The sequence below is a fragment of the Theropithecus gelada genome, chromosome 16, assembly GCF_003255815.1.
Source record: "Theropithecus gelada isolate Dixy chromosome 16, Tgel_1.0, whole genome shotgun sequence".
Lineage (NCBI taxonomy): Eukaryota > Metazoa > Chordata > Mammalia > Primates > Cercopithecidae > Theropithecus > Theropithecus gelada.
In genome coordinates, this window is record NC_037684.1 from 38,439,930 (window position 1) to 38,451,927 (window position 11,998).

The window sequence follows — 11,998 nt, forward strand, 5'->3', positions numbered from 1 at the left end:
TTGGGAATTGCATTTTTTAAAAAGACCCAAGGTGGACCCTCACGGCCCTCATCAACTAAACAGAACTGGGTACTTTCCCAGGTGAGGCCCATGTGCAGCCATGATTGACCTTGGAATCCCATTCAGCCTTGAAGTTTGGGAGGAATGAATTCCGCTTGTAGCTCCAGGAGAGATTCATGATTAAATTTAAGGTGTTCAGCCCATCTCCCCGGCCAAGGAGACTTAAGGAGACACTGGCTGAGGGTTTCTGGAAAATGTTATTCATTCTTCTGTAAAAACTGCAGCCAGGACTACTCTGGTTCATCACACCAGTTCGGATGGGTTACCTTTCACCAGCGACATTAAAGGCTCCAAATTAGAAAGCCACACACAGGCATGGTGAAGTAAAGAAAAGGGTGGACTTTAATGTTTATTTACAGGATGCTGCAAGATATGAAATTCCACATAGAAATAAGAAACCTAGTCAGAGGACAAGCTTCATACAGTATGTACAGTTGGAACTGTTCAAGTATAGTTTCAGTGTAAAAAGTGCTACAATAACAAACCACATTTAAAAAGAGTTCTTAGTAGAGAAACAATAAGACAAAATACCAAACATGGTACACAACAAATGTATGCCTCAGCTACGTGATCTAAAAGGTAAAGGTCCCAGGAGCCCCATCCTGAACTTGGAAGGTGTAGCCTTCAGAGGTAGTTTCCGGCACAACGTTTTGATCTTCCTCTTCCTGGAAATATACTAAAAAATAAATATAAAAAGAATATAATTATTCCAAGCAGCAGCCTATCTAGAAGTCTGTATTCAATCTCTAGGTCTTGATCTGCATATTATACCTTTAATCCTGTATGATATTCTAGTATTTGACATAGGGGAGGGAGGGTCTCTGAAACTTTGCCAATTCATGAGTGCCCGGGGAGTTGCGGGGACCGGGGATAAGGAATGCTACTACGGTAACAGAAACAGGCCGAGATTTTTTTCTTCCCCAACTGTCACTTTTCAATAGGAAAAGACTGTATTAGGCCCAGAGCATGGCGGTGGGTTTGGCCTACTTCTCTATCACCTTCTACAATGACACCCACTAACTTACCCTCCAGATAGTCTAAGATGCTCAAGGCTGTCCATTTGAAACTAACCTGGTGACTTTTAAAATCTCACCTCAATGCCAAGACCAAGGTTCGAGGGCTTATTGAGATCATCTCCAATGCAGCAGGGTATGAGAACATTCCCATCCGGCACCATGAGGACAGCTTCCTGAGGCAGTTGGCTCAGAAGGTCCCCCACAAGCTGAATAACCCTAAGTTCAATGATCCACACATCAAGGCCAACCTGCTCCTGCAGGCTCGCCTGTCCCGCATGCAGCTGAGTGCTGAGTTACAGTCAGATACGGAGGAAATCCTTAGTAAGGCAATCCGGCTTATCCAGGCCTGCGTGGATGTCCTCTCCCGCAATGGGTGGCTCAGCTCTGCTGTGGCAGCTATGCAACTGGCCCAGAGGGTCACTCAAGCCATGTGGTCCCAGGACTCATACCTGAAGCAGCTGCCACACTTCACCTCTGAGCATATCAAACGTTGCACAGACAAAGGAGTGGAGAGTGTTTTCGACATCCTGGAGATGGAGGATGAAGAATGGAACGCATTGCTTCAGCTGACTGACAACCAGATTACAGATGTGGCTCGCTTTTGTAACCGCTACCCTAATATCGAACTATCTTATGAGGTGGTAGATAAGGACAGCATCCGCAGTGGCAGGCCAGTGGTGGTGCTGGTGCAGCTGCAGCGAGAGGAGGAAGTCACAGGCCCTGTCATTGTACCTCTCTTCCCACAGAAACATGAAGAGGGCTGGTGGGTGGTGACTGGAGATGCCACGTCCAGTAGCCTCATCTCCATCAAGAGGCTGACGCTGCAGCAGAAGGCCAAGGTGAAGTTGGACTTTGTGGCCCCAGCCACTGGTGCCCACAACTACACTCTGTATTTCATGAGTGACACTTACATGGGATGTGACCAGGAGTACAAATTCAGTGTGGATGTGACAGAAGCCGAGACGGACAGTGATTCAGACTGATTACTGAGGCATTTACTCTTGGGTAAAGGAGAGTTGAGCCTGAATTAGGAATGTGTACATTGTACGGATCCTGGTGGTTATGGGGACCAGGTCTGTGGGCCCGACGTCTGGCCAGCCAGGGCTAGTGCTGTCCCCGCCCACCTCCACTTCCTTTTCCCTTGTTCACACTCTGGATCCAGTGACAGCAGGGGTCATGGGTCAAGCATAAATCATATATAGCATTTTCATGCATGTTACTGGTAGTTCCTTTTGAGTCTGACATTCTAATAAAATAATTTGTAGAAACCAAAAAATAAAAAATAAAAAGATTTTATTACTATCAAGCCAAACATCAGAGGGGCAAATAAATACATTACATCCTATGTACACTGATAATTTTACTATATTTAACAAAGATATGAGGCTCATTTTTAAAATTATGAGGGAAAAAAAGGGCTTGACTTTAGATGTTTCCAAGTTATTATTAATATTACCATCCATTACTCACCTCTACAGAGAAATACTTCTCAATTAAGCTTAACGAAGCCTTATACACAGACTCATTTTCATGGTTTTGCAGAGCTTCAATTTTGTCTAAGCCGCCACATTCTTCAATCATTATACTAAGTTTCTCAGTTTCACCTAGTTTCTCAGCAGCCTAAAAAAAAAAATTCCAAGTTTACTGGTGTATACTCTGAATGTTTTAATGAAGAAAACATTGAAAATTTTGAATATTGATATGTCAGGCAGAAATAAGCACCTTAACAGTTCCTTCATCAAGCATGTCATAGTTTTATGTCCATTTTATATTTTGTTGAAACTCAATGTGATTGGATCTATACCTGCTTTTAGCACTACTTCAACTGGAGCCAAAGATCTTACAATCAATAGCTCTCAACCTTTTCTATGTATCAAAATCACATGGGCAACTTTTAAAACACACTACATTCCAGTTCAACTGGTCTGCTATGGGAACAGGGGCTTATTGTTCTGTAAAAAATCCTTTATCATCACAAGGTGTAGTCAAGATGTCTAAGGGCAAAGATGGCGTATGGAGTGCTAAACTAAATGTCTGACCAGAATGTGTGTTGATATTAAGGATTTATTGGGCATATGGAATGGTATGTAGGTTAGTTTTTCTTTAAATTTTCAACTTTTAAGAGACACATAAATATCTATAGATGAAATAGCAGATTTACTTGAAAATAACTTAGGTGATTAGATGAGGGGAAGAGGAAATACTGGCCACATATTGACAAATTATTTATACGCAGTGACAGATATGCCAGCATCCATTATTGTAGGCTCAATTTTTTTTTTTTTTTTTTTCGGAGACAGAGTTTCACTCTTGTTGCCCAGGTTGGAGTGCAATGGCACAATCTTGGCTCACTGCAACTTCCGCCTCCCAGGTTCAAGCGATTCTCCTGCCTCAGCTCCTGAGCAGCTGGAATTACAGGCGCCCGCCACCACATCTGGCTCAGTGTTTGTATTTTTAGTAGAGACGGGGTCTCACTATATTGGCCAGGCTGGTCCTGAACTCCTGACCGCATGATCCACCTGCCTCGGCCTCCCAAAGTGCTGGGATTACAGGCATGAGCCAGCACGCCCAGCCTATAGGCTCAACTTCTATATGAAAAAATCTCTAGAATCCAAAGTTGATGAGAAGGGCTTACCTACCACCAATCACTATGACAAAGTGCCATACGCTGGTATGCTTGGATCAATTAGGGGTGGAACCAGAAGAAAAATATAATTAAGTCATTCAGAATTTTTTTTTTTTTGAGACAGTTTCACTCTTTCGCCCAGACTGGGGTGAAGTGACGCAATCTTGGCTCACTGCAACCTCCGCCCCCCGCCCAGGGTTTAAGCAATTCTCCTGCCTCAGCCTCCCGAGTAGCTGGAATTATAGGCACCCGCCACCACGCCTGGCTAATTTTTGTATCTTTAGTAGAGACAGGGTTTCGCCATGTTGGCCAGGCTGGTCTCGAACTCCTGACCTCAGGTGATCCACCCTCCTCGGCCTCCCAAAGTGCTGGGATTACAGGCATGAGCCACTGTACCAAGTCATTCAAATTTAATTTCACCAAAATTCAGTAGAAAATTGGGACATTAAATCAACCAAGTGAACAGGTGTGATGAGTTCACATAAGCACCCGACTTCGATTCAGGTCCCATCATCCACTTGTCATCTCTTTTATATCTTTGATAATGCCTGCCACATTTTTAATCAAAGGTGTGGCCCACCTAAACAGGCTTTCTGAATCTTTGGCTTACTAGTGAGTAAACTTACAACAGCTGCCCTCCCCCAGGTCTAAATAGTAAACTGATTATTATCAAGTTCAAATTCAAACAAAGCCACCTTGATAGGACTTACCTGAAAGATATTTGAAATGGCATCCAGGGTAACAGGATAATCTTGGTATCTTTTGCAGTTAAGAGGTTCATCAACGGTTCTATTATGCCACAGTGAACGAGGTACACAATCTGCTCAACTGTTCTACCACTAGTATAGTTGGTCACGGCCCATACAGCCTCCTTTTGTGTCTTAAAATCTGCCTATTCAACATAAGGAAATGGTTTGATTTCAGAACAGTTGCACAAATAAGATTCCAAGAGTACTTTTTCACAAAAACAATGACTGAAAGGACCAAGGTTCTATCCAACCTTAAGTGAAAGGGGTTCCTGGGTATTTTTCAGCAAAGGACTCCAAGTAGAACCCAAGATTCTTGCACGTGAAGAAGCTTATCAAGCACAGTTTTCTATAAATACTAAAAAATGACTTGATTAAATCCTAAGACTTCATTACCTTAGAGAGAACACTGACAAGGAATGGGACTAATCCATGATTCACAACTTGCTGTATCTGATCCTGATGGCCAGCTGTGATGTTTGACATTGTCCATGTAGCTTCCTTCTGAATGTTAGTTTTGGGGTTGGTGAGCAGGCTGGGAAAGACAGCGAGTGCTCCTGCATCAATTACAACCTGAGTCTGTTGGGAGGCCGAGACGGGCGGATCACGAGGTCAGGAGATCGAGACCATCCTGGCTAACACGGTGAAACCCCGTCTCTACTAAAAATACAAAAAAAAAACTAGCCGGGCGAGGTGGCGGGCGCCTGTAGTCCCAGCTACTCCGGAGGCTGAGGCAGGAGAATGGCGCAAACCCGGGAGGCGGAGCTTGCAGTGAGCTGAGATCCGGCCACTGCACTCCAGCCCCGGCTACAGAGCAAGACTCCGTCTCAAAAAAAAAAAAAAACAAAAAACAAAACAACCTGAGTCTGTTCATCTGTACCAGTGACAATATTCCCTATGGCTCTTAAGGTAGGAGTCTGAAAAGGAAAAATTGTTGATGCTGGTTACCTTACTTTTTCTCAGCACTTCAGAAATTCTGTACCCAGGCTGGAGTGCAATGGCATAATCTCGGCTTACTGCAGCCTCCGCCTCCCGGGTTCAAGCAATTCTCCTGCCTTGGGATTAAAGTGCATGCCACCACGTCCAGTTAATTTCTTTGTATTTTTAGTAGAGATGGGGTTTCACCATGTTGGCCAGGCTGGTCTCGAACTCCTGACCTCAGCTGATCCACCCGCCTCGGTCTCCCAAAGTGCTGGGATTATATGGGATTATACAGGCGTGAGCCACCACGCCCAGCCTTGACCATGCTTCTTATACTTACGTCCTAATCTACAAGTAAATAACTTACCACAATTGGCAATTCAGAAGCTCCTAGAAGCTTCACAAGTTGGGGCACAACTCCTGTTTTCATGACCATGTCAATTCGTTCATTCGGACCATCAGTAAGGTAGGAAATAGCCCAGCAGGTATCTGCTAATACTTCTGGATCATCATGATGCAGGAGCCGAACTAAGGTAGGAAGAATCTGCTCAACAGCATCTATCGGGGGTGCAGGATTCTTGTTGCGGCAAAGATTTGAAAGTGTCCAGGTAAGATTACGTAAGGAGCCACGCTAGGGGAAAAAAATAGGCAATGAGAGGTTCTGTCTTTTGAGAAGATGGGGGAAATTAGAATGAAGAAGTGAGTAACTTTATTCATGTTAGTAACTTACTGCTAAAGATGGCATATCAGGAACCGCAAGCAGAGCCAACAGTGGGTCAACTGCACCATACTTAATAACCAAGTCTCGGAACACTGAGCCGTCACCTGAAAAAAAAGGCAAGATTAATTTTATTATTTTGTCCAACACCATCAACGTTCAGTGACTGATGCACCAGCAAAAACTCCCAAGCGTACTTAGATGGCCCTCTGCTGCCTTTGTAAAGACGACACTTTCATTCCTAATAACGACTTGAAAGCAAGCTCAAAACTTGACAAAGTCATTATTGCTTATAATAAGGCCTTTCTTCCAACTCATTACGCTTAGATACATTCAGTCAAAAGAACTTCAAGTCCAAGTACCTGCAATGTTTCCTAGAGCCCAGACGGCTTGTTCACTGATATGAACATGGGGAGATGCCAACAGAGAGATGAACGCTGGGATGGCACCTCCATCTACCACAGCCTTGGTCTGTTCTGATGTCCCAGAAGCAATGTTAGTGAGTGCCCAAGCAGACTCAAACTGAATGGGACTACAATCAGTTCTGCCCAAGAAGGACACAAATTTTGGAATCAAACCAGCCCGGATTATGTTGTCTATGGAGGGTTGTTTTCCTCTAGAAAGTAGTTTCCTAAAGGGGAACAAAAAGAAAAAAGTTGAAAGTGATTAACAAAAGGAGTTTGTCTAAAAACCAATTTAAAATGCAATTCAAGAGTTTAGAACTTCAGACAACCTTTTAAGTAAATCACTAAATGCTGAGACATTCTGGAACCTGAGAGAAGCTGAACAGATTACTCGTACGGTACTATGTATGCGGTATAATTAACTATCATTTTTCCAAAAATTGTTGATTACCCTCCTCTGCAGCCCTGCAGAAATCTTCTACAGATCTTGTCACTTTTTAAAAAGCTTTTGACAATCTGACAGGGTTATACTCTCATTAGTAATTGAATTTGGTCTCCCTGATAGTTGTGGTTAAGCACTTTTTGTTTTTTTGAGGCAGGATCTCACTCCACCCAGGCTAGAGTGCAGTGCCACGATCACAGCTCACTGCAGCCTCAACCTCCTGGGCTCAAGTGATCCTCCCACCTCAGCCTCCTTAGTAGCTGGGCTACAAGTGTGTACCACCACACCCAGGTAATTTTTTTTTATTTTTCATAGAGACGGGGTCTCACCAGGTTGCCCAGGCTGGTCTCAAACTCCTGGGCTCAAGTAACCCACCTTTTGGCCCCCAAAGTGCTGGGATTATAGGCATGAGTCATCACGCCCAGCCTAGAACTTTTTAATCATTTACCATTGAAATTTGTTCTGTCAAGCTATAGAAATTATTAATCCTTTCTATTACATCATAACTGTGTATGATGGGAGGCAAAGGTCAAATTATACTTATCTCCTAAATGGATCTATCATTCTAAATGGATGTCTCAATCCCACTTACTATTTATTTCTTCCTTTCCCTGCCAGTGACTTGAAACATTACTTTGATAAAAACTTTATGGGCGGGTGCAATGGCACACACCTGTAATCCCAGCACTTCAGGAGGCTGAGGTGAGAGGATTGCTTGAACCCAGGCATTTGGGACCAGCCTGGGCAAAATAGCAAGGCTCCCCTCTCAAAAAAATTAATAAATAAGAAACTATTTGGCTTATGGCTGGCTAACCTAATCTTTCCTTACACTATCTGTCTGCCTATTCCTGCCTACTCCCCAAAAAATCTAAAAACACTAATTTATTAGGTTACCCATGCTATCGCAGACAGACTTACCTGGCAGCTTGAGTAGCTTGGAGTTGATTTTCCACATTGTTGCTATTTACGCCTTTGACAATGTCATCAACAGACCAATTTACAGTGCCCTAGAAGAAAAATGAAATTTTGCACCTTATCATTAAGACTAAATACAAACAATAAAATCCACACTTACCACTGTGAAGGCAAGTGTAAACATTGTTCGGCTTATAGCCAGCTACTAAAAATTTAGCCCTACATTTAATTTTGCCTGTTAAATATTCATTATTTTATATGTAGAACAGTTTCCAAACTCGGTGTCAGGACTCACTGGAGTCTCAAGTTATGGAATATCCAAGTGTTTTGTTGCTAAAAAAAGGCAGCTTTGAACAATTAAAAAAATGAACTAGAAGGCCAGGCACAGTGGCTCACACCTATAATCCTAGCACTTTGGGAGGCTCAGGAGGGAGAATGGGTTGAGCTTAGGAGTTCGAGACCAGCCTGAGCAACATAATGAGACCTCCCCACCCTACAAAAAATTTTTTAAAAAAATTATCCAGGCACGGTGGTGTGCGCCTGTCACCATGCAAGACCTTGTCTCAAAAAAAAAAAAAAAAAAAAAAAAATCAGAGCAGCCTGAAGATTATTCCTACATTAATCTCAATCACTTGCATTCAGATATACTTTGAGAGAGAAAGACACGAAGTTATAAGCAACATTCTGAGGATTTTCGTATCTAATTTTATAATCTATGTATGCCCACGGTTGAGTGTTGTTGCAAATATAAATGTGTTATGTGCGGCCAGGCTCAGTGGCTCATGCCTGTAATCCCAGCACTTTGGGAGGCCGAGGTGGTAGATCACCTGAGGTCAGGCGTTCGAGACCAGACTGGGAAACATGGTGAATCCCCATCTCTACTACAAATGCAAAAATTAGCCAGGCATGGTGGCGGGCCCCTGTAATCCCAGCTTCTCGGGAGAAGGTGGCAGGAGAATCGCTTGAATCCAGGAGGCAGAGGCTGCAGTGAGCTGAGATCACGTCACTGCACTCCAGCCTGGGCAGTAGAGCAAGACCCATCCCCTGCACCCTATAAAAAAAAATGTTTTATGTTGTGAATCACAGTAGAAAGGAGGTTTGAGAACCAGTGCTACCCATAATTTAAAAAGACAGTACCCCTGTCTCTCCAGGAGCTTGACGCCTCACAGAGGAAATGTGACAAGCAGACAAACAGCGTAAAACAAGTGGTAAACAGATGGGCTACACAGCATTTACTCCCCATTTTGGGTGCAGAACCAGGCGCTAGAGAATCCTGGGAAAGGAGTGTCTTTCCTGCTAGGCTAAGGAGTGCTATAAGGAGAAGATGAGCTTGGAGCATTACTCACCTCTATTAGTGTTAGTATCCTAGAAATAGAACATAGGTAGTATTCAATTAAAAAAAAAAAAGATAAATGTGGAGTGCTAAAGGGCTAAAGGAAGCATAATGTGGCTGCGCGCAGTGGTTCATACCTGTAATCCCAGCATTTTGGGAGGCCGAGGTGGGCAGATCACCTGAGGTCAGGAGCTTGACACCAGCCTGGCCAACATGGCGAAACCCCGTCTCTACTGAAAAAAAAAGAAAGTTGGGCATGGTGGTGCGTGCCTATAATCCCAGCTAATCGGGAGGTTGAGACACGAGTATTACTTGAATCCAGGAGGCAGAGGTTACAGTGAGCCAAGATGGCACCATTGCGCTCCAGCCTCAATGACAGAGTGAGGCTTTGTCTCAAAAAAAAAAAAAAAAAAAGGAAGCATATTGAGCATATTGTGAGAAAAAGAAGTAGGAAAGTGCCCAGTTATCTTTGAAAGATGAAAGATAAATTTGAAAATCTAAGATAGGTCTACTTTGTGGAAGGCCTTCATGGAGTATGGATGATGATGATGATGATGATGATATTATTATTATTATTATTATTATTATTTAGACAGAGTTTTGCGCTTGTTGCCCAGGCTGGAGTGCAGTGGTGCGATCTTGGCTCACTGCAACCTCCGCCTCCCAGGTTCAAGCGATTCTCCTGCCTCAGCTTCCCAAGTAGCTGGGATTACAGGCGCCCACCAGCAAGCCCAGCTAATTTTTTTGTATCTTTAGTAGAGACAGGGTTTCACCACGTTGGCCAGGCTGGTCTCGAACTCCTGACCTCAGATGATCCACCCACCTTGGCCTCCCAAAATGCTGGGATTACAGGTGTGAGCCACCGTGCCTGGCCAGAGTATGGATTTTTATTTTTAGAGACAGGGCACAGAAAGAAGGAAATGATAAATTAGGAGGCTACTGTAAATATTTCAGGAGGAAAGTCCTGAACAAAGCTGGTGACAAATAAAAAAATTAAAAAAAAAAAATAGAGACTAACAAAAATAGCAGAAATAAACCAGAAATGGGCTGGACGTGGTGGCTCACACCTGTAATTTCAGCACTTCAGGAGGCCCAGGTGGCCGGATAACAAGGTCAGGAGTTCAAGACCAGCCTGGCCAACATGGTGAAACCCTGTCTCTACTAAAAATACAAAAATTAGCCAAGTGTGGTGGTGCATGCCTATAATCCCAGCTACTTGGGAGGCTGAGGCAGGAGAGTTGCTTGAAACTAGGAGGTGGAGGCTACAGTGAACCGAGATTGTGCCACTGCACTCCAGCCTGGGCAACAGAGCAAGACTCTATGTAGGAAAAAGAAAAAAGAAATAAACCAGAAACTGGTTGGCTCTGGACACACTGGTCAGGTCAAGATACCCAGCTAGCAGCTAGAAATGCAGGGAAGTCTGAAGGAAGGTCAGAGCTAAAGGAAGATCCTAAATCAGCTTCAGTGGATTATGGAAGGCAGGAAAGAAGACAATTACTAATTGCAAACAGAGAAAAAGATCTTCACAGATAGTTAAAACCATAAGACTAGAAATGTTAAGTTTACTTGAATTTCTAAGAAAAGTTCCTACGGATTTCCTGGATTTCACGTAACTCATAAACTAAAATACATGTTTTACCTGGTTGTTGCGGTTTTCCTGCAGCGGAGAAGTCGCATCATCAGGAAATGAGCTTACGTTTCTCCTCTTCAGCATCTGGTCATCCTTCTTAGCTTTCCTCAGCTCCACATTGACCTCTATTCTGCGACGCCTCATTTCCTTGAGAAAAGATAACATGCTGTTTCACCTATCACATCAGTTTTTGTTGCTAAGTGAGGGTATTTTTTAAAAGATCCCTAAGTTTTCACCCCTTTCCAAATGTCCTCCCATTTAAACACCACCACAGGAAAGCAACAGAAGGTACTCACTGTACTGTCTTTTCCCTTGTTCTTGAATCTGTGAAGACGGGCAGCTGGTGTATTAGCATTCTCGTTGCTGGACATGGTTATGAGACAAAGGGAGAAAGCTAAAAGATGGGTGAAGAGAAAAATATTTCCTTTATCGTTTTCCTTTGTCAATAATAGTACCAAATAAGAATTGAATTATCAAGCATCTAATGAATCCACACCTGTATACTAGAGGGGGGATCATCATGTTTTCAGCACTATGAAATAGCTTTACCCAAAGGGGAACTGTCCCCCTTCCCTCTGAAGCGCTGAGACTTCCTGGAGAGGGCTGTCCATCAGAAATAGAATGCAAGCTATATAAATAGAAACTTCCTAGTAGTCATTTTTTGTTTTGTTTTGTTTTGAGACAGAGTCTCACTCTATCGCCCAGGCTGGAGTGCAGTGACATGATCTCGGCTCACTGCAACCTCTGCCTCCCAGGTTCAAGTGATTCTCCTGCCTCAGCCTCCCAAGTAGCTGGGACTATAGGCGTGTGCCACCATATCTGGCTAAGTTTTGTATTTTTAGTAGAGATGGGAGTTCGCCATGTTGGCCAGGTGGGTCTCAAACTCCTGACCTCAGGTGATCCACCCACCTCGGCCTCCCAAAGTGCTGGGATTATAGGCATGAGCCACCACGCCCAGCCAAAAAAAATTCAAAATTAAAAAAAAAAACAATAAATCATAATGAACTTAGACAAAAATACCTTCTTGGCATCTAATGAGATGATCAAAAGGTTTCCTTTCTTTGACTTTTTGCTTTTTGAGACAGTGTCTTGCTCTGTTGCCCAGACTGGAGTGCAGTGGTACGATCTCAGCTCATTGCAACCTCTGCCTCCCAGGTTCAAGCGATTCTCCTGTCTCAGCATCCTAG

At 43.5% G+C, this 11,998-nt stretch overlaps 1 protein-coding gene across 1 annotated transcript; it reads right to left on the minus strand.

Moving 5' to 3' along the window:
• Window positions 1-379: 379 nt before the first annotated feature.
• LOC112609565 (importin subunit alpha-1-like) lies at window positions 380-11,201 on the minus strand. Its single transcript, XM_025362475.1, is given in 12 exon segments — window positions 380-725; window positions 2,547-2,696; window positions 4,413-4,441; window positions 4,444-4,594; window positions 4,845-5,021; window positions 5,309-5,365; window positions 5,737-6,000; window positions 6,100-6,194; window positions 6,450-6,718; window positions 7,852-7,940; window positions 10,821-10,958; window positions 11,108-11,201. Coding segments are annotated over 12 exon segments (1,587 nt in total). The 5' UTR covers window positions 11,183-11,201; the 3' UTR covers window positions 380-632.
• Window positions 11,202-11,998: the final 797 nt, after the last annotated feature.